Source organism: Hoplias malabaricus, chromosome 12 (genome assembly GCF_029633855.1).
Source record: "Hoplias malabaricus isolate fHopMal1 chromosome 12, fHopMal1.hap1, whole genome shotgun sequence".
Lineage (NCBI taxonomy): Eukaryota > Metazoa > Chordata > Actinopteri > Characiformes > Erythrinidae > Hoplias > Hoplias malabaricus.
The window spans coordinates 9,968,197-9,995,964 of NC_089811.1; the positions used below are offsets into that span (position 1 = coordinate 9,968,197).

Consider the following 27,768-nt stretch of genomic DNA (forward strand, 5'->3'; position numbering starts at 1 on the left):
TACAGTGTCAGCAGGTAGGCTGCTTCCATTCTCGAACCTCTCGTGCATACTCAGGATTTTTAGAAACCATAATCATCAGCTTTATGACACAAAGAACATCTGCTGCCATTCAGAACCCAGGGGATTTGAAAAGCTGGACCAATTACTGGAGGCCAAATGAAATTCCTCCCTCTGACATGAAGAGTGGATGGCAACCACTTTACAGGTATCTCTAATACTTGATTATTTGCTTTATAATATACACCCAGTTTATATCTCCATAGAAAGCTCTGTAAATGGGAAAAAGCTCAGATAAATGGGACACTCTGGAGTAGCGGGACCAGTATTCTCAATGCCAATCAGGCTGAGAGGTGTAAGGCTCTACAGAATTGGACTGTTCAGCTGTGGAGATACAGCCCCATCTTATACCTCTGGGTGTGAGCCAACATTTAGCATACAATCAGCATTTGGCTTCCATCATCTCCTCACAGCAATGTTCCAACATTTAGTTCAAAGTAGCTCAGCTACACCTATCCCACCTGAAATATCCAATGATGAGAATGGCCACCAGCAATGACGCAAAGGACACGGCGTAGCCCACTGTGTACATGATGTGGAGCCTCTCGAAAAACATGTGCTGTGGACAGAGATGGAGTTCAGTCAGAGAATATTTTCCAAACATTTGAACAACAGATAAGAATACAGCTTGTACCGGAGCTTACTCTGTCTCTGTTCGGTCCAGAGGACTTTATACACTCTGTGTAATTGGCCCATGTTTTATTTAAACCCTCTCCAAGCACCCAGGAGCTGTTGGAATCACACCTCCTGTAGGCATGGCCTGGAAATAAGGACAGAATTTATCAGTGCACTTTACAGTCTTAAAAGTAAAGACACACTCTGGGCAGTTTATAATGGTATCTAAAGAAAAAGTATTTTAAAAATGTATGTGTGAAAAATGAAGAGTGTATAGACTAATTTAACATTACTTATCTACACTTTGGCAACCCTCATCCTAATATTTTAGACAAAAACCTCATGATAAGTGGGTTACCAGTATTGTATCAGTTTCAGTATTTCAATGTGTGAGAGAAAAAGAAAAAAGTTATATCCTGGAAAGAAATAAAAATGAGTACATAAACAACATTCATTTTTCAAAATATTCTCTTATAGTCTATATATGTATAGTTGTGGCGTTCAGGAGCAGCACCGGCTTCATTGGGACAGTTCCACAGGTTATGTTTGTTGGTAAATTTAATCATTTATATGGCTCCTCTCCCACACATAGTTTCAGAGCTGAACTGGGATTGTACTGTGACCAGGAACATAAACCATGCAGGTTTATATTTGCGTATACAGCTTTTTTGTGAAGGTCTACTTTAGCACAGTCAGCTGTTTTGTGTAGGTCTATGTTAAGGCAGACAATTGTATTGAGTAGGTCTATGTTAGGCCAGACAATTGCATTGAGTAGGTTATATTAGCACAGACAGCTGTTTAGTGTAGGTCTATGTTAGGGCAGACAGCTGTTTTGTGTAGGTATATGTTAGCGCAGACAGCTGTTTTGTGTAGGTCTACATTAGCACAGACAGCTGCTTTGTGTAGGTCTACGTTAGGGCAGACAGCTGTTTTGTGTTGGTCTACTTTAGGACAGACAGCTGCTTTGTGTAGGTCTACATTAGGGAAGACAGCTGCTTTGTGTAGGTCTACTTTAGGACAGACAGCTGCTTTGTGTAGGCCTACGTTAGGGTAGACAGCTGCTTTGTGTAGGTCTAAGTTAGGGAAGACAGCTGCTTTGTGTAGGTCTACGTTAGGGCAGACAGCTGTTTTGTGTAGGTCTACGTTAGGACAGACAGCTGTTTTGTGTAGGTCTATGTTAGGGAAGACAGCTGCTTTGTGTAGGTCTACGTTAGGGAAGACAGCTGCTTTGTGTAGGTCTACGTTAGGGAAGACAGCTGCTTTGTGTAGGTCTACGTTAGGGCAGACAGCTGTTTTGTGTAGGTCTACGTTAGGGAAGACAGCTGCTTTGTGTAGGTCTACATTAGGGCAGACAGCTGTTTTGTGTAGGTCTACGTTAGGGCAGACAGCTGCTTTGTGTAGGTCTACTTTAGGACAGACAGCTGCTTTGTGTAGGTCTACGTTAGAACAGACAGCTGTTTTGTGTAGGTCTACGTTAGGGCAGACAGCTGTTTTGTGTAGGTCTACGTTAGGGCAGACAGCTGTTTTGTGTAGGTCTACGTTAGGGCAGACAGCTGTTTTGTGTAGGTCTACATTAGGGCAGACTGCTGTTTTGTGTAGGTCTACGTTAGGGCAGACAGCTGTTTTGTGTAGGTCTACATTAGGGCAGACTGCTGTTTTGTGTAGGTCTACGTTAGGGCAGACAGCTGTTTTGTGTAGGTCTACGTTAGGGCAGACAGCTGTTTTGTGTAGGTCTACATTAGGGCAGACTGCTGTTTTGTGTAGGTCTACGTTAGGGCAGAAGCTGTTTTGTGTAGGTCTACATTAGGGCAGACTGCTGTTTTGTGTAGGTCTACGTTAGGGCAGAAGCTGTTTTGTGTAGGTCTACATTAGGGCAGACTGCTGTTTTGTGTAGGTCCACGTTAGGGCAGACAGCTGTTTTGTGTAGGTCTACATTAGGGCAGACTGCTGTTTTGTGTAGGTCTACGTTAGGGCAGACAGCTGTTTTGTGTAGGTCTACATTAGGGCAGACTGCTGTTTTGTGTAGGTCTACGTTAGGGCAGAGTCAAGGAAAGTTTCTTCTTCAATCAGAACATTCATTTAGAACTAGCAGTTGTATTTAAACTTCAGTCCTATTTTAAACTTTTTTTTTTTTTTGAGATGACATGTATGACCCCACCCATTTACACTGAAGTTATTAGAAGTGTTTCACCTTGAACTGTATTAATTTAGACACAATAAATGGACCCAGTCAGACAAGAGGGAGAAGTGAATATAACAGCAGTGCTCATACCTGCGTGGTTGAAGTCGTAGATGTATCTCGGGCAGGGCACTTTGGTCAGAGTCCCTGGTAAACCCTGTGGCCAGCAGATCAGACCGTCCCACTCTGGAGGACACTTGTCCACTTTTAACAAACAAGAAGAAGGTGGAAAGAGGAGGAAAGTAGTGATTAAGGATGAATTACTCACTCAATCTGAATGTGCTATTCAGTTACTATGAACGAAAGGGCTGTATCACGGTCACTATTTCTCTGAGATTCTTTGAAAGGATTCATGTTTTTCCACCACATTTAGTACATAAATCCTAGTGGCAAATTCTAAAAACAAAACTGGGATGTAGATCTAGTGTTTCAGCAGCTATTTGTCTTTTGTAGCTGCAGTGAAAGTACTTTTGAGCGTCTCTGTGGTTTTGTTCCTCTCTGCATGGTGTTTTCCACCGTGCTGTTGCTTTTGAAGTCTGTGGGAGCTCTACAACAATAGGTAAATAAAAATGATATCATTGTACTGTGTATTCAAGCCATTCTGTGACAATGGAGAGGCAAAGAGGTGTTTTATGAACGTGTTTGTATTCAGAGATTCATTGAAGAGATAAACATAAGGTAAAAAACTAGCTTGGGGTTTGATATCTCACACTATGCAACTTCTTCAAGCCTCCAGTCTACAGACTACTCCACTCCATGAATATAGGGTTACACTATAGTTTATGGATCAACATTAAATCAGTAATAAATTGGCAATATTATGATAATTATAATTAATATAAATAACACAGACTCAGTCTTAGTCAATAAGTGATTTATTCTGATGCAGAATGTGTCTTCTACTCTGAAGACTAGGGTTTGATTCAAGCTCAGATCAGTAAAAACTGAGTTCCTGTTTGGGTAAATCACAGATTGGTATGATATTATGAGTAGGGTTCAAATCCCTGCTCGGTTAAAGCTCATATCTGTATAAACTAACCATCCGGGTTCGAGTTACTGCATGGTTAAAGCTCAGATCAGATAAAACTAATGAATGCGGTTTGATTCTCTGCTTGGGTAGAGGTCAAACCAGTTAAAACTGATGACTAGGGTTCTATCCCTTGCTCAGTTAATGCTCAGATCAGATCTGAGACAAGGCTGAGATCAGTAGGAACTAAAGACTGGGGTTCAGTTCCCTGCTTAAGACTGAACCGATAAGAACTGATGACTAGGGCTCATTCTGATTGGAGGACCAAAACCTGGATTTGGATTTGATTAAAAATCCCTGTCCAACTAGAGTGGTGCTGAATGGAAATAATGTCTCCATATATTTGATGCCCCTAGAACATTGCTGAGAGGATTTGATGGCAGCCATAAAATAACTAATGTTGCATTGTTTTCATGGGGCTCATAATTCCAGAGAAGACAGTTCCACTGTTCCACAGACCAATGCTGGGGGACATAATTCCCTTCTAGCCTTCCCTTCCCTTCTATGAAAAAGGGTGCTGTGGCTTCAGACTTTTGTGCAGCTGCTCTGGAGTGAAGCATTCTACAGGCAATGGTCTTTTCTATGGCAATTTTACACACTGTTAATGTTCAACTGAACTGAGTTTTAACAATGACTAGATCTACCAATTAGATCTGATGTGTTTGGAAACATGCTGTGTTTGATTCTCTTCCTTTCATTCCTCCTGATCACACATGTTCCCAGGAGCTTATTTTCCTGCCATGCCACGCTCTTGCCTGCCTTTCTTCTCTTTGTCGCTCTTGATGAGAGTTTATGCATACGCAACTTCTGTTAGCTCATGCACCAGGACTTCAAAGGCAAACAGTGGAGGCAGATGCAGATGATGTCGGTGGGTCGTTTTTCCAAAATGATAAATTAGATTTGCTCATAAATTAATCCATTTAACATAAATGTGTTGTAACACTAAGACAAGATACTGTCATTGTACAAAGTCAATATTGAGATATGATATAAGTCACTGTCAGAAAACATAATATCTCCAAAAAGGCAAATTTAGAAGAAAAGAGGATAAATCCCTCTTTGTTTAAATAAATGCATTATTTATTCAGAGTCTTTTTTGACATTCCATATGGGTTCAATCATTAATCTATAACTTCATGTAAGAGTCAACTAGGATTTGTTTTTTAATACTCACATCACAATGGCAAAAAGAGAGATAGCAGGTTCTGTTTTGCGAGCGATGATATAGTAAAGCATGATACATTAAAAAATGACATTAAAGCCTACTGTACTGCCACTTTAACATTTCACATTTCACACTTTCACATTTGTAAGTTCTGTGTAATGTGCACTTGGAAAACAGTAGCCCTGAGAATGCATTAACAGTGCCAGTGGGACTGGATAAGGCCTTAAAGTGTAATAAATGAGAGTATGTGGAATTGCTGATACTGAGGAAGCCATAATGTTAGCAGTGGGAATAGGTATGACCTTAGCTGCAAAGGGAGCCAATACGTATTTTGCAAGTTAGGGAGTGATTTTAGAGTTGCACAGTAGGTAAATACAAGGGATGTGCTGTTGCTGTATTTGTTTAAATCCATGTTAATCTGAGGGTACTGAGCAGATATTAATGGTGCCAGTGGGGCTGGATATGCCATTGGTCACCAGGGAGGACAGTGTGAACTGCGATTAAGATGGTAGTTATTGTGTAGCCCCAGTGATCAGGTCCAGAGAATTGTGCTGTTCTTGGTCTTCCTCTCAATGTTCTGACAGCATTTGTTCTGAACAGGTCTCTATTAATAAATAATTGCCTAAAATATCTCCTTTTTCAGCTAGTTACACATCAGAATAGACAGAATAGATGGAGGTTGTAAGGTATTAGATCTGTCCAACTGACAGTGTTTTGACGCTTTCTTAAGTCTGAGTCCACGAGATCAGTGATATTCATATCTTATATGTCACCGTGTGTCGTCTAGGGGAGAAAGAAGAAAGGAGAGTGAGGAAATGAGGACACAGAGTTCAGTCGGTGCTAAATGTCAATCCCACTCCTTGTGAAATACAAAGGGGCTGTTAATACTGCATTATTCTGCTCTCCATGACCTGGATTTTATATAATGGGGTTCACATCTGCAATATTTTCATGTACAATATGGATTTGATGTGCAATTAGATGCAAATATTCTTCAGAAATGTTTTATATTTATATTAATTTTTGACATTTATATTGTTAATAATTAGGGCGGCATGGTGGCAGAGCAGGTAGTGTCGCAGTCACACAGCTCCAGGGACCTGGAGGTTCTGGCTTCAAGTCCTGCTCTGGGTGAGGGGGGGAGGGGCTTCCTTATGTGTGTTTTCACTGCCAATATGGAAAATGAATTTCGTTTTACTGTTGTGTAGTGGTAATAAAATCACTCTTGGTTATCTCATTGGTCACAGGCACGCATTTGTTGCACACATATTTTTGTGTTATTAACAAACCTTTTACTGCTAATGCAGAGCTCTGGAAAACAAAGAAGACCATAACCAGCGAAGGAGGTGTTTGGTTATTTATGAGGTGCATTATTTGCAGAAGATGAAAGTGTCATTAACATACATTGAATGTAACATTTGGTCACTTTTATCCCCATTTTGGCTGTTTTTCATTACTGTTCCTCCAAGCTGTGTGATCCAATTAGCACATCTATTCAAAATGCTGCCAAAACAATGCCAGTGGAAAGCTCAACACACTTGGAGGAGAATGCTCCCTCATTATAAAATAGTGTAGTACGCATTATAATAAATACCTTTGGGGCAGTGGGAAGTGAAGGAACAGCACATTGTTCTCCCTCAACATCCACTGCAAAGTACCCCTGAGCAAGGACCTAACCCCCAACTGTTCCCTGGGTGCTACGACTGGCCGCCTATTGCTTTAGGTGTGAGTTCCTAGTGTGTATGTGTATTCAGAGAATCATTTCCCCCAAGGGGGTTAATAAAGTACCACTCCTTTTATTCCTGCTTCAGTTTCTCTCTGGAAATAAACAATATCCGCAGACGTTGTCATTTTGCAGCTGCTCTGTGATTTGTTACACAGTCCCAGATGAGGTGGAGGAATTGGTTTCCACCCTAATTACACCGCCTGCACCATCATTGCTACATCCCTGAGCTTTCCCTGTCGGGAATTTTGTGTAAGAATGGCTACATTTTCCCAATGGATTCCTAAAACCACCCTCAGACTCTGATTTGAAACACAAATGTTGAGTAGATGACAGTAGTGCTGGAACAATTCAAATGTGGACTTTATTATTGAAAACCTGTCGACTACTCAATGAGCGACTCTAGACAGAACTCTCCACACGTTCCTTCAGAGCTACAATTTGAATAAACTGTCGAGAACTGCTAGTTCTGTCTTGTGTAAATACCCTGCTCTTGATAATTGACCCTGTCAGTCCTCTCCACTGAAAGCATGCTGTGTCTTGACCCACAATTGCAGGTGTCATGTTATAAACTATCCCACCAGCAAACAAATGCATTCTGTTCATGTATTAAAAGAGTCATTTTTACCACCAAACACACAAACAAAATTCATGAAACTTGTAACCTATGCTTTCAAGACCTCACCAGAGCAATCCACAAGAATCTATGGGAGTTGGGGAATCAGCAGTATTTAGGGGAAGTGAGAAATATTTGTCTAGTTCTGAAGATAATCCATTAGTAATTAATAGCCACAAGTATAATAAAGTAATGATGCAAATACACTAGCAACACTCTACCAACAACATGCATTCTTAAAAATAATGGTGCTACAAAGGGTTCTTTGAGCAATGCCAGAGATGGACGACTAATGGTCCATAAAAACACGTTTTGCTTATAACTTTTAAATTGGTAAAAGAAAAAAAACCTTTAGATCAAACAAATGTTCTTTAAACTGTTAAAAGTTTCTTTACACTCAAAAATGTCTTTATGAAACCAAACAAGTTTCCATGTATAGAATCCCTCAAAGGACAACTTTGTACCACCTTTATTTTTTAAGCATGTGGGGCAATCATCATCGTCCAGGGACCCAAGGGACCAAAGCAAGGTCCTAGTAACACCAATAGCAACTACCTGGGACATCTCAGCCATGACTTGAAATACTTAAGCAACAGCTATAGCAACCACCTGGAACACAAGAGCAGTCACCTAAAATGGCAGAGCACACACATAGCAATATTTTAGCAACCACAAGGAAAATCTTAACAAACTTCTGAAATAGCATAGACACTACCATAGTAACCACCTGGGACACTATAGCTGTTACCCAGGAACACCTAAGAACTCATATAGCAGTATCTTAGAACCACCTGAAAAACCATAGCAACTACCAACAACCACCTGGAAAACTATCTTAGCGTCCACATAGCAATATTTTAGCCACCAAATAGGAAATCTTAGCAACCACATGAAATATCATAGCAACCATTTCTTCTGCCAAGCAACTGCCTGATATGCCTTAATTGCACCCAAGGACCTCTTCCACTGGACAACTATTCTGCAGGAAGGGAATCTTTATCGTTTTCTTTTTTTCTTTTTACACACATAACATGTGACCTTATTGCCCTGACCTTTCTTACATCCTCATGTTAATAGACCATAGAAAGCATGTCAAGAGTCTATTTTAAGCTCTCTAATGACGTAACAACACACAACTGACCAAGAAACTAAAGGGCAGTCAAAAGCCCATTCATTTTCTCCCTTGAAATGGACTGTGCAAAAGCACTGTTAACTGTACACCGCTTACCTGCTGTTTTTTTTTTCAGTTTAGAATCATAGTTCCTCATTCATGTCAAGTCCAAGGAAATAGGGCTTAGCTAACCAATAAAATGGACATAGGAGACTACGTGAGCGACATGTGGTAATAGCATGTGGTAAGAGCTGATGCTCTACTCACAGATGTGGTCATATTGTATCATTTCCAAATCCAAGGAACACACAAAAACGCCAAACAAGTGTCACATATGGTGTCCACTGAACAAGGCAGGAAATTGCACTTGTTCTATTATTATACGCCATCCATAAAACATTCATGATACAATATATGGTCACTCACAAAGTTAATAAGCAGAAACGTAGTCACCATTCATCAGACGGTGAGCTGTGATAAATTATTTAAGGTCAAACTTCCAGAAGAACTTTTCGAACACAAAAGCGCATGTCATGAGTCATATAAATGTCTCTGCTATAGTTGTTCTTGTTATTCTGGACACGAGTAGATGTCCATTCGAGCTTCAGCAGGGTTCTGACCCGAGAGTGCTGCTGCATTTGGAACATTTAAATTGGGATGAGTGCTACTTCCCACCTAAAAAACATGCTGTTTGTGAGACCTGGTTTGACCTTGGATTGACCCACTCTCTTTGTCTTTGTCTTTATAAAGGCATATTACACACTGTAAATGCATCATATTTAAGTGACCTTCAACTCTGTGGAACTCTGTTTTTATGAGACCTCTATGAGATTTATGTTTTAATACCTTCACTCACTGGAGTCTCAGGTCTTTGTGTGCAATACCAAGCCTTGTGTAGAAGTCCAAAAAGCCCCCAGTGTTATGGGGTAGGGGGGCAACACACCAAGAAAAACAGCTCCACTGCTCCACAGCCAACGCTGGGGAATGTGGTTATTCCTAGTGGTCATTTGGCATTGAGGAAGGTGACCTTAGACTCACTTGCAGCTATGGTGCACAATACTGGCATTCACAAAGTAGCTGGCGTCACTAATTAAAAGAGGGGTCTAACATATGCCTTTGTTTCCAGTTTTCTATTTCTGTAAAACTGATGTTTGTATTTCAGACATCTCTAATGCTTCAGGATGTAGATACAAAGACACAGAAACCAGAACGAAATTAAAGCATTTTAGATGACAATATTACGGACCTGCTAATGATTTAATTTCATGCCACTAGTTTCTTTTCTGCAATCGATAAAAACAGATAGCAGTTTAAACCTGCAATCTGAGCACAGATGTGTCAAAATAATGAAGAAAAAATCTGGTTGAGTGTTAAAGTGGGACATGGACAGAGGAGGCTACATTCATTTTGTGGCTTTTATGTCAATCCATTACTGAATGATGTCACTGTGTTCAGTTCATTGTGAATCAGCCAAAATTTTTTTTTTTTTTTTTGCGGGGAGCGAGGGGGGGCTGTATTTTTTCTTATTTTTTCCAAGGTCTGTCTGACGCATGTACCACAAAATCTAAGGTAGGGTGAAAGAATCAGTATTTGTCCAAAGCGAGGGGCGCCAGAAATGATTTCTTAGAGAAGAATACACTTTCAATTGAAGAACCATTTGCTGAAAAGTTTGTGAGGAGGCACATGTGGTTCTTCTATGGCACTATGCCACAAACACCTTTTTGGTATCTTAGATTTCGGCCTAAGTTTTCACGCCTAAATTTTGCTTTATGGCAAAAAAACTTAGCTTCTAACATTATACATTCCCATATTGAAGAACTATGAGATGTGCTCTAAATCTTTACTCCACCAGAGGTCAGTTCTGTTTTACAGAATCAGCATTTTGTTAATACCATCTCAAATGATAAGTGTTATCCTGGCTCTAACATTTTTTGTGCTTTTTGCCGTTGGGATACCAATCATGTTTTTGTTTTTAATTTATTTTAATAACCACTGGAAAAGAAGCATGTCATGTATAAACATCAAGCTCCAGTTCATCTAAGTGGATTCATGATGGCCACAGGCTCCTGTGCTAGATGAAAAATGAGGCTCTATTTATCTACTCCCATTCTCAAACAGGCATGAAAAGTCATTGCATGTTCCTTATATAGACATGCATTATAAATTTATTTTCTTTCCCTAAAACACAAGGTTTAATTTGATCGCCCAATACCAGTGTTTCAAAAAACAAAAGAATAATTTTCCTGTGCCATAAGAGTACAAGGATCCACAGCACATATTTTTTGTTCTGTTGACTTTCTGGGCATAGATGCCCCTCCTGTCCCATCATAATGTAAAGGCATCTTCCAGTGGACGCTATATGAAGGTTAATAGTTTTAACTATTTTTTAAATCCATTTGCCGGTTCCTTTAGACTTACTTCATGCCACACCTTAAGTGTTTGAGTATCTGCTGTGTGCCTCTTTTATGTTTCCTTATTAGAACTGGAGCATGTATAATTTAGTAGAATTTCGTGTTGATTATTATTATTATTTGTTTCATTATTTTTACTCTTTATATATTTATGTACTTCCCCCTCACAGTTTCTGTTTCTGTAAAGCGCTTTGAAATGCCATTGTGTATGAAAGGTGCTCTATAAATAAATGTGCCTTGCTTTGTCTTGCCTCTTGGCTTGGTACATGAGTTATTAGTGGGACACATGTGGAATTCTTATTTAAGAAAAATGGGCAGCACAGTAGGTCTCTCTGTATGGGTCTACGTGGACTCATAGTGGGTTGTGTTAAAGTTGTGTTAGACAATGCATTTTCAGGTGGGTTGGACATACACTATTAGGCCCTATGTGTGTCTCATCCTAGTCTCATTACTGACCATTGAGGGCATCCATATGTGGGGCCAAAAGTTAACCCATGGACTGTCCCACATGGATGTGTTGGGTGGACAAAAGTAAATATTTCAGTATCTCATTAAGGGAATTAATTGTTTGTTATCAGCTAAGTACCACTTCCCGGCTCCCTGCTTAAACGCTCTAATTTTCTATAATGATATGCATGAAGATGTAACTACATAAAAAATTATATTATTAATGTATTAATTATATTAAAGGACATTCATGGGGAATGGTTAGCTATACCCTTCTTATCTGAACGAGTTTTCATCTTTAGCACTACTCTAGAACGACTTTACCTCTGAGAGTGCAGGGTGCAGAAGGTCAGTGAAGGCGGAAAGAAAAGCTGTTTGAGAAGATTGTGGGTGTAATTTTACCTGTGAGGTCAGGGCTGCTGACCGTCTGGAGGCACTGCAGTCTGGCATCAAGCAGCAGCTGCACCTGCTCTTCCGCTGTGATCTCTCCATCTGAATCTACCTGCAAAAAAATAAAAAATAAAAATAAACAACAACAGATTTATACACTCATTCTCAAAACACTAGCCCATATCATTGTCATGATTGCAGCCACTGAATGCAAGGTGTTTATCAAGAGTTTGTCTCCTCTTTGCTGCCGTATCAGCCTCTACGTTTCTTGGAAGGCTGTATGCACCTTCATCACCTCCCAATGACAAATAGAACTTCATTCTAGATTTCCATGACTCCACAGCACAATGTGTGGTGTGGAGAGGTTAGACCCCTCTAGCTGGGGTACTGTCACCCAGTATGATGACCTTGAACTACTCTTATGAGAACTTAACATCATTGTAAATTAAGAGCCGGGTCTCATGGTGAAATCCTAATTATTTAACTAAAAGACCATTCCCAGGTTTGTAAATTGTTTACAAATTAAAAGTGAATGTATGGGAACCCAGAAAGAAAAACACAGCCTTAAAACCTGAAATTAACCCTAAACCTAATCCTGTCCCCTAAACCTATCCTAAATCCCCCTAACTCTAACCATAAACCTAAACATTCCAAACAGTTTTGAAAGGCTGTGTTGTATTTGTGTAACACTCTTGCTAACAGAAAACTAGCTCTTCTTTTTAATCTCTTCTTTGGGTACATTACAGCCTGTTTCAGAGAATGTTGTACAATGGCGCCATCAGTGGATGTTGAATGGCGCCTTAGTCAATGTTAAACACCTATAAACTCTGATGAAGCAAACTGTATAAATGACAGTGTTGTAGTCTGGAACTGTTTATCTTTAGACTTGATTTAAATTTGCAGCTAAAACAATTATCTAGACTTCATAGGATTTACATCCCTTGCTTAACTATCTGATACCTAGAACGTAAGGGTCTGTAAAGTAAGTCAGTACCAATCTGACTGGGACCAGAGATGGAAATGGAACTGCAGGAATCATTTTTTCTGGCAAAGTGGTGAGCTCTGAAAGTAGATGAAGGTGATGCAGGGCTAGTTAACTTTGCTTATCCAACCATGAACTGTAAAATCAAAGTTGTGTGTTGCCGTGGCTACCGGAGGAGAGGTAATGATGGTTCCTCCTGCAAAGGGAACCTGATCTGTCAGATTTAAAAAGCAAGAGAGAGAGAGAGGGAGAGAGAGGGAGAGTAAGAGTGAGAGGGTGCACTGTCTCTCCAACCTCAAAACTCCCTGTACATTCAGTAACCTGAAGAATATAATTACAGCTTATTCTTTCAAAAAGTCTTTCTAAAGAAGTTCCCCAGGTCCCAGTGCTGGGTTTCTTTACCAGGACCTCGCAGGGTCATGGCAGTGTTCAGTCATCTATGCAGCTCTACTGAGGCTCTTTTATACTGAAAGTTAAAACCCATCATTGAGAGATCAGTCCATATATGTTTTTTATGGGGATACAAAAAAAAACATATATGTTTTCCATATGTGGGAGTCAGTAAGGTGGAGAGAAAAATGCAACCATGGGGACGTGATGGAGACACATTAAAAGTTGCAAAAAACAATTGTACTGTTCTTTACAACAACCTTAGCTGTGTTACAAAGCACTATTCCCAGTCTCACCATGGAGTCATACATATCTGAATAAAAGGCATCTCTCAGGATTTGTACAATGTATAAAATATACCTTGGGTAGAAGTACATGTACATTACTGATCCTGGTTCAGTCTTAAAAATACCTGACTATAAACCTAACCCTGGCCTTTACCCAAAAGCATAACTGTAAGCATAAGCATGACTCTAACTCTAACTAACTCTAAAACTAACTCAGAAGCTGAAGGGTTGTCACCTAATATTCTTCAATAACAGTTTACAGCACTGTTTCTGTGATTCTGATTTATTTAAATAGCGCCACCAGTGGAAGGGAGCAAGGAATGTGGGAGTTACAAAATAATAACAAATCAGAGCATTACTTCACTGTCATATATGGTAAAAAAACTGTGAAACATATCTAATCATTATGTAGAAATATTATAAATATCTGAGCTGCTCCTTTTGCATTTAAGTTGTTTAACTTAAAATATACTCCAGCTTTAAACCACATTATACCAAACCTAATTTCATGTCCATTTACTACTTGGCACCAAATGGCATTTTTTCACTGAATGTACCTACTCTAATGGACTCTATCTTAGTTTGGTCCCTGGTTTCTGGTTTATTTTTCAGTACCATGTATCTAGTGTCTTTACAAACCCCTGTCTCTAAGGGGAACAGTGGGCTTTGGAAACCACACTCACGAAGACGGTTACATTAAACGTTGTTTAATTGTCATGTTTTAGTGTGTTTTTACTGTTGTGGTTTGGGACTGAACACAGATCGGTCATCAGTTCAGACAGATCAGTAGAGTTTATTCCTTCCTTGTTGCAGAGGCCAGCTCTCGGTGCTTTCTTTCGTTGGTTTGAACCTCTTCAAAAGACAGCAATGTAATTTTATGAGCTGCTGTTGTGAGTCGGATAAAAACAAATGTGATCTCTGCTGTAGCTGGAGATTTAGTGAATAGAGAGTTAGTGCTGGACGTCTGCATTGTGTGGCGTAGAGTGATGTCTCTCTCTGGACAATCAGAGCTCTGCAAGGTCCACCAATCACAGTTTAGTCCCTACTCATCTCACTCAAAACCACAAGAGAACAGGGACTAAATAAAGAACCCAGTTCCAGGACCAGCACCAAATTTACCTGATGGAGAAAGAAAAAGGCAGAGTAGAACCCAGTAGAGTTGAATTGAAGGACCAGTGGAAAAGCGCCATTAGGCAAAGTTTAACCTTAACCACATCCCCCACTGTTGCTCTATACACACTATTCAAAATTCTGTATTGCTGCACATACTCCCAAGTATAATATGCAACACTGGGGAAATTCGAATGCAGATAGTTTGTTGAAATATTACAGAAAGTTTGTTTTTTTAAAGTTGTAAAGCATTTCCCTAAGAAACTCTGCCATCGTTCTTGCAAGAACAGTATGTGACTTGGTAACTCACACATTCGCTTACTCATGTTTAGCAGCCTGAATTTTCTCCGTAGATCAGAGGAACAATACACAATGGTTTGGGTCTGTCTTCTTCACCACAGGGTGCTAAAGCAGCAGTTTTGTAAAATCCCTTTCTTTTCCATGATAATGAAATCCAGCTTAGATGTGGAATTCCTAATGCGGATATGCTGCAGGACTATGTCCTCTGCTGCCATGCCACTTTAGTTTACTATTTCTACAAGTACACTCTTTTCATTTCCTCGGAGGGCAAACTATTTCCATTGACAAGTAATTCCAGCGAACATGTTTCACTCCGTGCCGAAGCTCTGCATCATCGCTTCCCTCTGATTTGACGGAGCAGTTCTGTGTAGTGAAGAGTAAATGTCAGCATCCTATCTCACCCCTATTATTTCTACTAAAGTTTGACCCCTCAGAGCACATTTACATCCTTTCCTATGCAGTGAGTGCAGAGATAACCATTTGTGAAATGCTGGAACAGGCAACCTTTAAGACTCAGGAATTCCGTACTTCTCCACATGGAGAAAACACGAACCAGGGTCACGAGAGGAGCCTATTATAAAAACCCTATGGTGTTTCTCACAAAGGCCTTACTCTCAGCGCTAATGGAGATGAAAAAAAAAAAACAGCCACTTCAGTTACGCTACAAGCTTCTGGATCTTCACGTGTTTCCCACTCGTGAGAATACACATCACATTCACACAGGGTGAATTCATTCGTTTAAACATTTAATCCAAACTGCCAGGGAGTAAACAATAATAATAAAAATCACCAGTAGTTTCTTCTTAAAATGACAGTTTCTAAACCAGTGTGAGCTGTAATAAGGAGAACAGAGCCTCTGTTGTTGCCACTCAGCACTGCAGCACTGTGTAACTTTGAAGAAGGTTAGGATACCACCCCCCAACACTTATCCTTCCCCCTTGATTTCAGGACAGTGCTGGAAAAGTGAATCTCACTCTGCGAATGTATCTGGAGAGCCTTACCAAATGTTCCTCGAACAGATGTGCTCCAAACTCCCCAGTGTATTATTACAGATTGTCACAGCTGTGAGGTATTGAGGTAAGGCTTCCTTTATTTAGAGAGACCTCCAGAGAGCTGACACTGCTTGAAACTGAAGTCTGAAGGCTTTCACAACTCACTAGAACCTCAGTCATAACAGTGGATCAACTTTTTTTCATTGGATTGTACAATGTGGTGGTGACAGGAACCAGACGTCTAAACCCACGGAAAGCTCCTCACAGAAAAGTGTTCCTTAAAATGGTCCCCGACGTGGCGTCTGATGCTTGAGACATTGTTTTACAGAAGTTCAGCAATAAGGCTTTAAAGACATGATATGGTAGAGAGGGATGAAGGGCTAATTCTTTTAATATTTATTCTTTTGCATATTTATTTTGTATTGGAGGGCGGCACGGTGGTGCAGCAGGTAGTGTCGCAGTCACACAGCTCCAGGGTCCTGGAGGTTGTGGGTTCGATTCCCGCTCCGGGTGACTGTCTGTGAGGAGTTGGTGTGTTCTCCCCGTGTCTGCGAGGGTTTCCTCCGGGTGCTCCAGTTTCCTCCCACAGTCCAAAAACACACGTTGGTAGGTGGAGTGGCGACTCAAAAGTGTCCGTAGGTGTGAGTGAGTGTGTCTGTGTCGCCCTGTGAAGGACTGGCGCCCCCTCCAGGGTGTATTCCTGCCTTGCGCCCAATGATTCCAGGTAGACTCTGGACCCACCGCGACACTGAACTGGATAAGGGTTACAGATAATGAATGAATGAATGAATGAATGAATTATTTATTAGAGCGGCATGGTGGTGCAGCAGGTAGTGTTACTGTTACCCATCTTGTGCCCAGTGATTTCGGGTAGGCTCCGGACTCACCGCGACCCTGAACTTGATAAGCGCTTACAGACAATGAAAGAATGAAAATTGTTTTATTTCTAACCATATTTCATATAATGTTCAGAAGGAAAGTGGAGTTCCTTTGGTGCTTGTGAAGAGTAAACAAAATGACGCTTGTTTCCTTTAAACCCAGAGATGTTTGGTTCCATTTCTCAACAATTTAACTGCTCTAAATGGCTTTGTTTACATCTCATCTACTGTTATGTGCTGAGTTAAAGCATTATTACCACTTTACCCTGGAGTGATACGAATCTAACTGAAGCTCAATGAAACACCAGTGTTATTCTCTCTTGTTTTGATCAGATTTCTTACTTTAAAATGGCCCAAGGAAAGACCACACACTCACAATCTGACTGAAGAGTCATGTTTGAAAGAGCTAGTACTCACCTGCTTCAGTCTGTATCACACTTTCCCTCTCTTTCTCTTTTTCAAACTCATCATAAAGCATACTCTCACGCTGTCCTTTTTTCCTTTGTTGAGTGATTGATCTGTACGTTCTTTAAAACAAAACAACAAGAAGTAGAGCACTCAAATGAAACCAGGACACGTTAACAAAGATGTGCACAGATCTGTGAGCATAAAGAACAGCCCGTTCATTATTTTACTTTCATGTTATTGAGACTGTTGGGAGATAATACAATATAATGGAGATAACTCATAGAGCTAATTTATGCTGGGGGGCACTGGGGATGTGTACACTAACAATATTTTACATAACAGATTGTTTCAGAGTTTAGACTCTCTATGGAATGCTAGTTCTGCTAAATACACAGCTTGCCTCACCTACTTTACACTTGTCATTTTACTTTTTGGCAGCTCTGAACATATGGAACAGACAATAAGCTCTGGTACTTCAGCTGCCTTCAGTGTGGCTCACTGTAGAGGAACAACTGGGTATGAAGGTGGGTATTACCCTGGAGCTAGCTCTCTAGCCCAGGAAATAGAAGTATAGCAAACTTATTTCACCTTAATTGCCCCAAGCAATCACCAGCAACTTGTATATTATAGCAACTTGTATAAATATGCAATTGCTAAACCCTAGCAACTACCTGGAATACCATCACTCTGTAGCAACTGTCTAATGATCCTGCTGCACAAGCTAGACAAACACTCTACATTTCTTCAGCCACTAGTTATCTTCAAAGTGGTCAATGGTTAATAAAAAAAACCCTGTTCTGCTCATGAGGACAACCATTGGCTCAGAAGCTGTTGAACGATTTTATTCATTTGACTCACCATGGCTCTGTCTGTAGGAATTAGAATTTGTTTTATATACACACTGTGAATACACTGTGTATGGAGCTTTCAAATGCTTGGCTTGAGCCATTACTTCTTGAAACAAAACACAATAAAATGAACAACCTGGATTCAAGGTCAGTTCAATTCATTTGTCACAGATTTTTTTCCCCTCAGGATTTGTACGATGTGTACTAAATATAATTGGCATTCATAGAATCTTATTTATATTAGTGGGTGTTCAAATGAATCTCTGGCAACCCAGCATGACAAATCAGCCTTAAAACAATCCTTAAACAAAGACATTAAATGTGTAAATGTTATGAATATATGATTTTCTAATAAAATATGTTCGACACAATATTAAATGTCAAATATTTTTTGGTGTATCACCATGTGTGTTGTGTTCTGATTCAGGTCCAGAAGTCTGAATGAGCGCATGTAATGCTTGACTGAGAAAACAAGCATCATGCTGTCAGAGAGGCTATTATAACCATTATATTTCAGCCTGTGGAAATCTGTTCTGCTACAGTTAAGCATTTTTGCATAAATAGATTTTTCCCTCATTTTGCAGCTGAATTATTCATTCACAAATGACAGTGATATGTTTCTAATTAATGCCATGAAGCCTCTCATCAGAGTCCCTGAGTCTAGAGACGTGACACTGTGTGGGATGAGACCTTACGCTGTCAATACAAACATGTCCACGGTTCTAGACTTCAGCTCTTAAAGCAGGGGTTTTAGAAGTGCTGGGAAAATTAGAATAAGGGTCCAAGGGCCCTGTAAATGCAGGGGTCCATAACAACAACAGCTTGTTGTTCCTCATTTGCTGCAGTTCTTTGTACTTTTCTGGGAAGGCTTTACAATAGACGTTGGAACATTCATTCATTCATTCATTATCTGTAACTGCTTATCCAGTTCAGGGTCACAGTGGGTCCAGAGCCTACCTGGAATCATAGGGCGCAAGGCGGGAATACACCCTGGAGGGGGCGCCAGTCCTTCACAGGGCAACACAGACACACACACACATTCACTCACACACTCACACCTACGGACACTTTTGAGTCGCCAATCCACCTACCAACGTGTGTTTTTTGGACTGTGGGAGGAAACCGGAGCACCCGGAGGAAACCCACGCAGACACAGGGAGAACACACCAACTCCTCACAGACAGTCACCCGGAGAGGGAATCAAACCCACAACCTCCAGGCCCCTGGAGCTGTGTGACTGCGACACTACCTGCTGCGCCACCGTGCCGCCATACGTTGGAACATTTCAGTGAGACTTTGATGGTATTCAGCCAGAGCAACCTATTAGTTTGGGATCACATACACCAACCCAACATATCCCAAATGTGTTGAATGGAGCTCTGGCACTCTCCACTGCTCTACAACCCAGTGTGGGGAACCAGCTTTATACCCTTCGGTGATTGGCATTGAGCATGACGGCCATTTGGAGTTTGAATGTAGAGTCCAGGAGCTGAAGTAAAAAAAGGCACAGCCAAAGCGTCCACACACTCCTCTACTCAGCAGAGCTGATGTAACCTTATGCAAAACCAACAAGGTGTTGGTGCATAGTTGTTTGTTTTGGGATATAATTCATATGCATGGGGATATGTGTAGGCAAACTAAATCTGCTTATGCACCAAAGGACACTGACTTCACAGATATCTCCACATGCTTAAACACAGTTCGAAACAGTACAACGAAGGACTGCAAACCACTGATTATTCACTAGCACACTTCAGCCCGGACCACTTTCCTCACAGATAAACCCCCACTGTGCAGTAGGTTACTGACCTCTTCTGTCTCCGTTTACACCAGGCTAGTTTTCTTTATGTATTTCTCTAAAAGACACAGGATTCCCAGGATTTGTACAATGTGTACTAAATATAATTAGCACATTGGAAACAGCCTCATCCTGTTCAGTGTCGCTGTGGGTACATAGACTATCAGGAATCATTAGGAACAAAGCTGGAACACACCATAGATCACAGGACATCACACACTCAACCAGTCACTCATACATTCACTCACACCTGTGGACAATTTCACACACTCACCCAGTTTTGTGCTTGTGTATGACTTACAGCTTACAGCACAGTTTCTGCAGCTCTTCCTCAGATGCATTAATATACTGTTTGAATGTAGTTTGTGAAATAGCCTCAACAGTGGATGTACAGTGTACTTATTCAATGTATAATACCTGCAAATATTGAATAATGAATCTAAAAAGGCAATGGTAAGAATAGACAAATTACTGTTGTTAGTAATATAAACACTCCTTTGTGGAAGTCTTTATATTTTCACTAAAAGCACACAGCACCTAGTCAATGGATGCAGCTCTGTTAAAATGCACCCACTGAGGACAGTGGAGTACCGATGTGTTCACACTTTACAATCTCAGTTCAAAGCACTGACCAGCAGAATGTGCTCTCAATCCACACATTGTAACCCTGGGGTCACCATGTCCAATACTTAGCACTGGTTAGAAAGCTTAACCCCCCTGGGGGGAGTGGAACTGTGTTCCCTGGATTGATGCAGCTCCATCCAATACCTCTGGGAAAAGTAGAGTTCCAGGACTAAGCATTAAAACCAAGGAGGTGAACTCACTGATTCACTTGTGGCTGAAAAACATCAAATCCTCACAGCAGTTTTCCAATCTCTGAACTCAGCCACTGCCTAGCAACAGCTTGGCAACCAGCACCTACACCATAGCAGCATGTTAGCAACCTACTAGCAACACCTTAGCAGCCAACAACTAAACCATAGCAACATATTAGCAACCACCTAGCAACACCTGAGTAACCAACACAGACACTGTATCAAAATCTTAGCAATCAAACCCTATGCAACACCTTAGCAACCACTTATCAACATGTTCACAGCCAACTAACAACACCTTAGCAGCCAAAAACTAAAGCAATAGCAACCACTTACCAACACCTGAGTAACCAACAAGTACACTGTATTAAAATCTTAGCAACCAACCCCTGTGCAACACCTTAGCAGCCAACAACTAAACCATAGCAACCACCTAGAAATGCCTGAGTAACGAACCTTAGCAAGCAACACCTTTCCCATAGCAACACCTTAGCAACCACTTAACAAACAAATAACAACACCTTAGCAGCCAACAATTAAAGCATAGCAACTGACTAGCAATACCCGAGGAACCAACATGTACACTGCATCAAAACCTTAGCAAACAATGCTTATATCATAGCAACATATTAGTAAACACCTAGCAACACCTTAGCAACCAACACTCTCAGTTTCTGCAAGAACTGCAGTCTCTAGTTAAGTTATGCACTACCAAATGTTTTGGATGCAACTCTGTCCCTCCAGAGACCACAGTCTGACTCCTCCACAGCCTGATGCTGGCTGGCGGGTCCAGTTCACACCCGTGGTCACCAACGTGGGCACATTGACTTGTGCAGGCCCATGTGCAGTTGCTCCCACTTCATTTCATCCTTCTCTATGAACAGTATACAGTGGAATGCCCCTGCCCACCGTGTTATCCCCCGCTAATCAAGGGTTGTCTACACAGAGACAGCAGATATGTATACACTTTAAAAGGATGCGTGGTTAATGATAGCTTATATAAGAAGGAGTGCAGTGGTCAATAATTATGTGAAGATGCAGTAGCCCACGCTGAGAGGAGCGGTCATTCAGCTGCAGGATGGTTAAAAAAAATCTGATAAATACATCCACAACTCCGCAACACTATAAGCGTCAGCCGCTGGGAAACACTGGTATACTGTATACACCAATCAGCCACAAGATTACAACCACTAGCAGGTGATGAGAATATCATGATCTGTTTACAGTGTTCCATGTCTAAAGGGGTGGGATATACAAGCAGCAAGTGAATAGTCAGTCCTTGAAGTGGATGTTGGAAGCATCAGTAATGGACAATGTAAGGGTCTGAGCCACTGCGACCAGAACTACACTGTGGTGGTCATGTTTTGGACAAGACATTTCCAAAACTCAGGTCTTATGGTGTGTGTCCAGGGTGCAGTGGTCAGTACTGGCTAAGAGTTGTGGAAGGAAGGATGACCAGTGACAGGGTCAAGGGTGCCCAAGGTTCAGTGATATTCAAGGAGACAAAAGAGTTAATGCTCCTCTGAAAGAAAGGGATCAGAAAACACAGGCCAGCACAGCTTCCTGGGGCTGAATGACCACACTGACCCCTTTAGTCTCCTCATATGTTGCTGGCTGTGGTCCACTTGTAAGGTACTAAAGTGCTGACCACCACATACACTTCATAAGACCTGGATTTTGGTGATGCTCTGACTGGAATGTTATGACCATCCCATAATGTCCCTTGCCAGTTGATGTTTCTGACATCCACTTCAAGAACTGACCATTCCCCTGCTGTCTGCTATAACCTCCACCCCTCAACAGGGGGTAAAGTAACCAGAGTGTTATTTAATTCGACCTGCCAGTGTTTTTAATCTTGTGGCTGATGGGTGTATATTGACCATATGCGTGTTATTCATCCTCAAAGCATTTGTGTCCAGTAACTATCACAAACTAATGACTGGGATGACCGTGAATTGTGGAGCCATAACAACTCTAAGTCCAGTTCACGTACAGTGCGTAACTGCATCAAAGCAGTCGCTTACGCCGCCGCACGCGCCCAACGCACCGGCTCCACGAGAGCCTCCAAGAAGTGGCCGGACTCACCTGCGCGTGCACCAGCCTCCAGAGCAGAAAGACCGTGGCGAACTTCCACCACGGACAGCTCCTCATGTTGCTCGCGAGGCGTTAGCAGCTATCTCCCGGTCTCCGCGAGACGCGGCTCGTGCGTAAACACAACGACATGGTTCCCGTTGAACGTGACCGAGCGCGCGTGAAAAGGCAGTCCTGGGGGAGCGAGGGGAACGGAGTCATCACTCGCCACGCACTTGGTTCCGCGAGAAGTTCCCACAGTGCGCGTGCTGCCTTCAGTTTCCCGCTGTAGTAACCAGAGGCGTGGCCAAATGTCCAATGGCACGAGCGACAACAACGAACCGCCCCACCTCCCCCCAACGCGCTCCATCCATTAAACCCCCCTGTACTGAGCTGTGGAGCGGAGGAACTCTGTTCTCAATCAAGTCCTTTTTTCACTGGGCGTTTTGGAGGAGCTGGTCTCCATACTCCACACACACACACACACACACACACACACACACACACACACACACACACACCTGGCCACTCATCAAAGCAGAGCAGCTTAGAGTTGTGCAGTCGACTGCTCAGTGCCGAAGCTGTAGAACAGTTGAAAATGCTTAAATTAGGGAGCTCTCCGTGGTGCTGAAACACTATGTACCACCACAAACTCAAACTCAGTCACTTACAGGAGGAGAGCATGCATTTAAATATTCATCAGGACGATCTCATTATAATCTGAATGTATATAATTTCATTTTAATGAGATCAAAGTGTGAAAACTCAAATATTGTAGATGCCAATTCATTATTATGATATCTGAAGTGATTTGTGTGAAATCTGAAATCATTATCAGGAGATTCAGTCTTTCTAATGTGATCATGAGTCGTGACACTCTGTCATACGAGGACTCAGATGTGTGAATACACATCATGTTAATGAAGCACAAAGGTTAACAAACCAATGAAAATGAAGCAACACAAGGAAACATATGCAATGAGCCACAGAAAAAGCAAAATAGGCCTTAAATAGAGAAACATAATTAGGATCACCTGTAAGCTTGGCCTCATGACCAACACCAGCTCACAGGTGCGGAGGCATGACTAAAGACGGCACAAGGAAGTCAGACAAGGACACAAGGCCAAAACAACACAGTGTCAGTACAGAACAGGGTGATAAAAAAGGTGAAAGATCTGAAGAAAAAGGCAATGAAGAGAAGTAGAAGAACACAATGAGGGAATTAGAAAAAAAAGTAGTAGAAGAGGAAAAATAAGAAAAAGGAGAAAGGAAAAGTAGAGAACACACTTTCAGAAAACCTGTCACTGTGGTGGTGACCTCAACAGAACATTTTCAGTACCTTTACTTAAGGAAACAATTGTCCCTTATTCTGTTATAATTGTATATTTTTTTAAATTGTGTTGATTTCATACGCCTCTCTCCAGGACTTTTATTATGTTCTTTTATTTTACACAGTTCTAAAACTAAAGATTACAGATATCCCACTCTCTTTCTGGAGAAGGGAATGTAATGAATCTTTATGGAAAACAACTGGATTTTATTGCCACGGTTATATTGTCAAAGCTACATTTATGCTGTTTGTACCTTTAGTCACAATAATGTCTTATTTTTCTGAGAGTGTAAAATGAAAAAGAACTAGCAACAGATGAAGAAAAACAGTAGAAGATATAGGATTAGAAAGAGAAGTATAAGAAAAACAAAATGAAGGTAGAAAAAGGTAGAAAAGTAGAAATAAAGAAAAGTAGAACTTTTCAAGAAATTCATTCATTCGTTCATTCATTCATTGTCTGTAAGCGCTTATCAAGTTCAGGGTCATGGTGAGTCCAGAGCCTGCCCAGAATCACTGGGTGCAAGGTGGGAACACACCCTGGAGGGGGCGCCAGTCCTTCACAGGGCGAGAAGGACACTTTCAAGTTGCCAATTCACCTACCAATGTGTGTTTTTGGACCATGGGAGAAACCCGGAGGAAACCCACGCAGACACGGAGCAGGACTCGAACCGACAACCTCCAGGACCCTGGAGCTGTGTGACTGAGACACCACTTGCTGTGCCACTGTGTTGACCAATTTTCAAGAAATTAAGAAGAAAAAAAAGACAAAGAGAAAAAGAAAGAAAAAGTAGAAGAACACATTGAAAACAAAATTGAAAAAGAAGGACAAGTAGTAGAAAAAAAGAGTATAAAAAGAAGTAGAAGATAAACAAGAAGAATGTGTAAAAAGAAGAGAAGGAACAATCTGATGGAGAAGAAGAAGTAGTAGAAGGAGGAGAAGATGAAGACGTCTGAATGGGTATTGAGGCATTATTGATAAAGACTAATTAGTCACAGCTCGAGCTCCCTGTGTCTGTAATTAATAACTGCTCTGTGACCTGTGCTCATGTCCAGGAGCGCGCAGGGAGATTAATCACACTGGAGGAAGCGCATACATTCTGATAGGTCTCGCAGACACGGTGTTTACAGCCTGCGCTGCATGACTGCGTCCCTGCGTTACAGAGCACTCTCTAATGGTGGTCCACGTCAAGAACATTTTACAGTGTGGATAGTTTGAAGTGACTCACTTGTTCACCACCATGGGACGTTGGGAACATTCAGCATTAGAACCCAGAGGCAGTTCCTGCCAAATCTCTTGCGGGGGTGGGAATTGTTGTGATAACTGCTGTTCACTGGACAAATTAGGAGCTATACAATTGGCACATTGCACTGTACAAATTAATCAGGAATCAAAATTGACAGTGTCATCTAACGTTGAAGAGTTTTATTTCTGTGGTCACCTCATGTAGAAATACCACCAGTAACCACTAGATTCATAAAGCTTTCTCTTTATCTACATACAGTGCAGTATTTGTGAGAGCTTTTTGTGAAGTTTACGGAAGTTGTATGGGACCAAATCGCTAGCTGCTCTCTTTCTGGCTGCTCTGGGTATCCGTACAGGGTTGTGCCCCAAATTAATCAGTGCCCTATTCAGTATAATTCACTACATAGTGAGCAATATAGGGGGCCAATTGGAACATGGCTCACCTTGTATATGATGAATGTATGTTAGGGCAAGCCCTCCTGGAACCCACTGAAAATTTACTGAAGGCTCTGCTGCTCGAAAAAATAAGCCTTAACATGAGAAATTATGAAGGGAGTCTGGGGCAATTTTCCACCATCTTGAAATTGCCCAAAAAAGAGGCAGGACTGTACAGAACAAAACCTAACACTGATTAGACTGTGATACTTAAAGGCTGGACAACCCCTCTGTCAGAGCTTTGTTAATACAGAGCCATGGGTTTTTACTGTAGTATAATGAAAGGAAACAAATCCTCCCTTTCCCTTTTGGGGGTGTGTTGCCCCATCGCCCTAATGAATGAACTGCCCCTGATAGAACCTGATGTTGTGGTTTAGTGCCATCAAATTCTCACAGCAATATTTCCACGTGTAACGTGAAGCATTATTTAGAGTGTTGAATAGAGTGGGGGTGGCAGGGGGCAATCTGTCTATTAATAACCTTCATTTCAAAAGAAATGTTGAATGACCAGACTATTGGACACATACTGGGTGTCCAATATGTGTTTGTCCACTCATCATGGCTCTCTTCATGAACATTTATTTATTTATTAATTTTCAAAAGCAGACACACATCAAATGGCTTCAAAATCAAGCCAAAATGACAGAAACGCTTCCCAACAGCCCTCAGTGTGCTACGTCCAGTAGGAGAGTGGATGCAATAGCCCAGACCACTCTGCTCATCTCATAGGTGCAAATTGAAGCTCATGAACTGATGGTACTCTACTTTCATCTGATGCTTGGTTGGAAGAGTGCAGTCTGTTGTTAAGTGGATCCACACTCAGGTCAGAACCAGGGGGCAAATTAACTTAGAAATACAATATAATTCCAGTAGTGAACTTTTAATCATCCAACATTTCCTCTAAAATGTAGCATGAATTTGTTGCTCATCCTGCACTAGCAGCATCAACACTCCTTGAAAGGCTTGACACTATGTTGGAACAGGGTTGTGAGGATTTGATGGCATTCAAACACATCATCACAAGGTCAGGTCAGGCATGGTTGTTGAACGTCTAGTTCTGGACCACAAACACCACACCGGATTGGAATTCAGGTTTTATTAAGAACTGAAAAGTTTAATGCAATAAACTCATGCAATAAACTAGCAACATATTGCTTTTTTTACAGTTTTAAATTATTACTGATATCAGTTCATAATGCACTGCATGAAATGTTAAAATTTCAGAAATTAAATAATCAAAAACGACATGTTTTTAGGTTTTAAATGCATAACAGTACTCCATAAATTTGTTTATTGTATCAAGACTTTTTGACTTTGTCAGGAACTTCTATTTCAACAAAACAATATATATATGTATATATTTCTTTTTACTAAATTATAAAATGCTCTTGTTAAAATTCTGGCTTTTCTCTTGTTAGGATCAATGTTGACCCAGGTATATATCAGAAAACCAAACAAGTGCCAAATCTGGAATCATAAACACACTGTACACCAACAGCCTACAGCCAGCTCTTCTTACAACCACTGGAGCTTCAGTTAGAGGCTTTTATCTTTGTCTGTTTCACAAAACAAGGAAAGACAGACATGTCCAGACATGTAAGGCCCAGTCAGTTTAGAGCTTGTGTTTTGTATCGTGTACATCTCCAGTTTACAGTCTGCAACAATGAACAATTAAAACCAATCCTTTCACGGATAAGGAAAACTAACAAGGTCAACAAGAGGTAAGAAACTAATTGGTTGATAATTAATTGTTTTTTGGGTGTGTTATGTCTGATTTAAGACATGGGTCAAAACCAACCAATTAACATAAGAGATGGTAACAGAAAGCTAACACAGGAGGAAGGTTAAAGATTCAACAAAACTGCAGCAGTTTATTTGGGGATAAACAAATAAAAAGAAAATCTTATAACATTCAAGAAATACAATCTTTTTTTGTTATTCTATGTGTCAGGATTTAAAAGACTAAGAAATTACAACCAAAAGCTGTTTGGATCCCGGTTCTATGGAAAACCATTTAGTGAAAGATTCTTCCACAGCTTTGCTCCACAGACTTCTTCTGGTTTAAGGTGGTCTATATGTTTTCTGTACGTATCTCTCTTTCTGCTTGCCTCTATGTTGTCCCAGTTATTAACAGTGTATTG

At 41.0% G+C, this 27,768-nt stretch overlaps 1 protein-coding gene across 1 annotated transcript in view; it reads right to left on the reverse strand.

Moving 5' to 3' along the window:
- The window catches only part of pth2ra (parathyroid hormone 2 receptor a), a 77,054-nt gene extending 54,354 nt beyond the window's left edge, over positions 1-22,700 (reverse strand). Inside the window, exons 1-5 of the mRNA XM_066686910.1 lie at positions 22,635-22,700; positions 11,754-11,853; positions 2,945-3,055; positions 702-817; positions 519-616 (exon numbers count right to left, since the gene is read on the reverse strand). Of these exons, the coding sequence (XP_066543007.1) occupies positions 519-616; positions 702-817; positions 2,945-3,055; positions 11,754-11,853; positions 22,635-22,700 (491 nt within the window). The remainder of the gene's footprint in view (positions 1-518; positions 617-701; positions 818-2,944; positions 3,056-11,753; positions 11,854-22,634) is intronic.
- Positions 22,701-27,768: the final 5,068 nt, after the last annotated feature.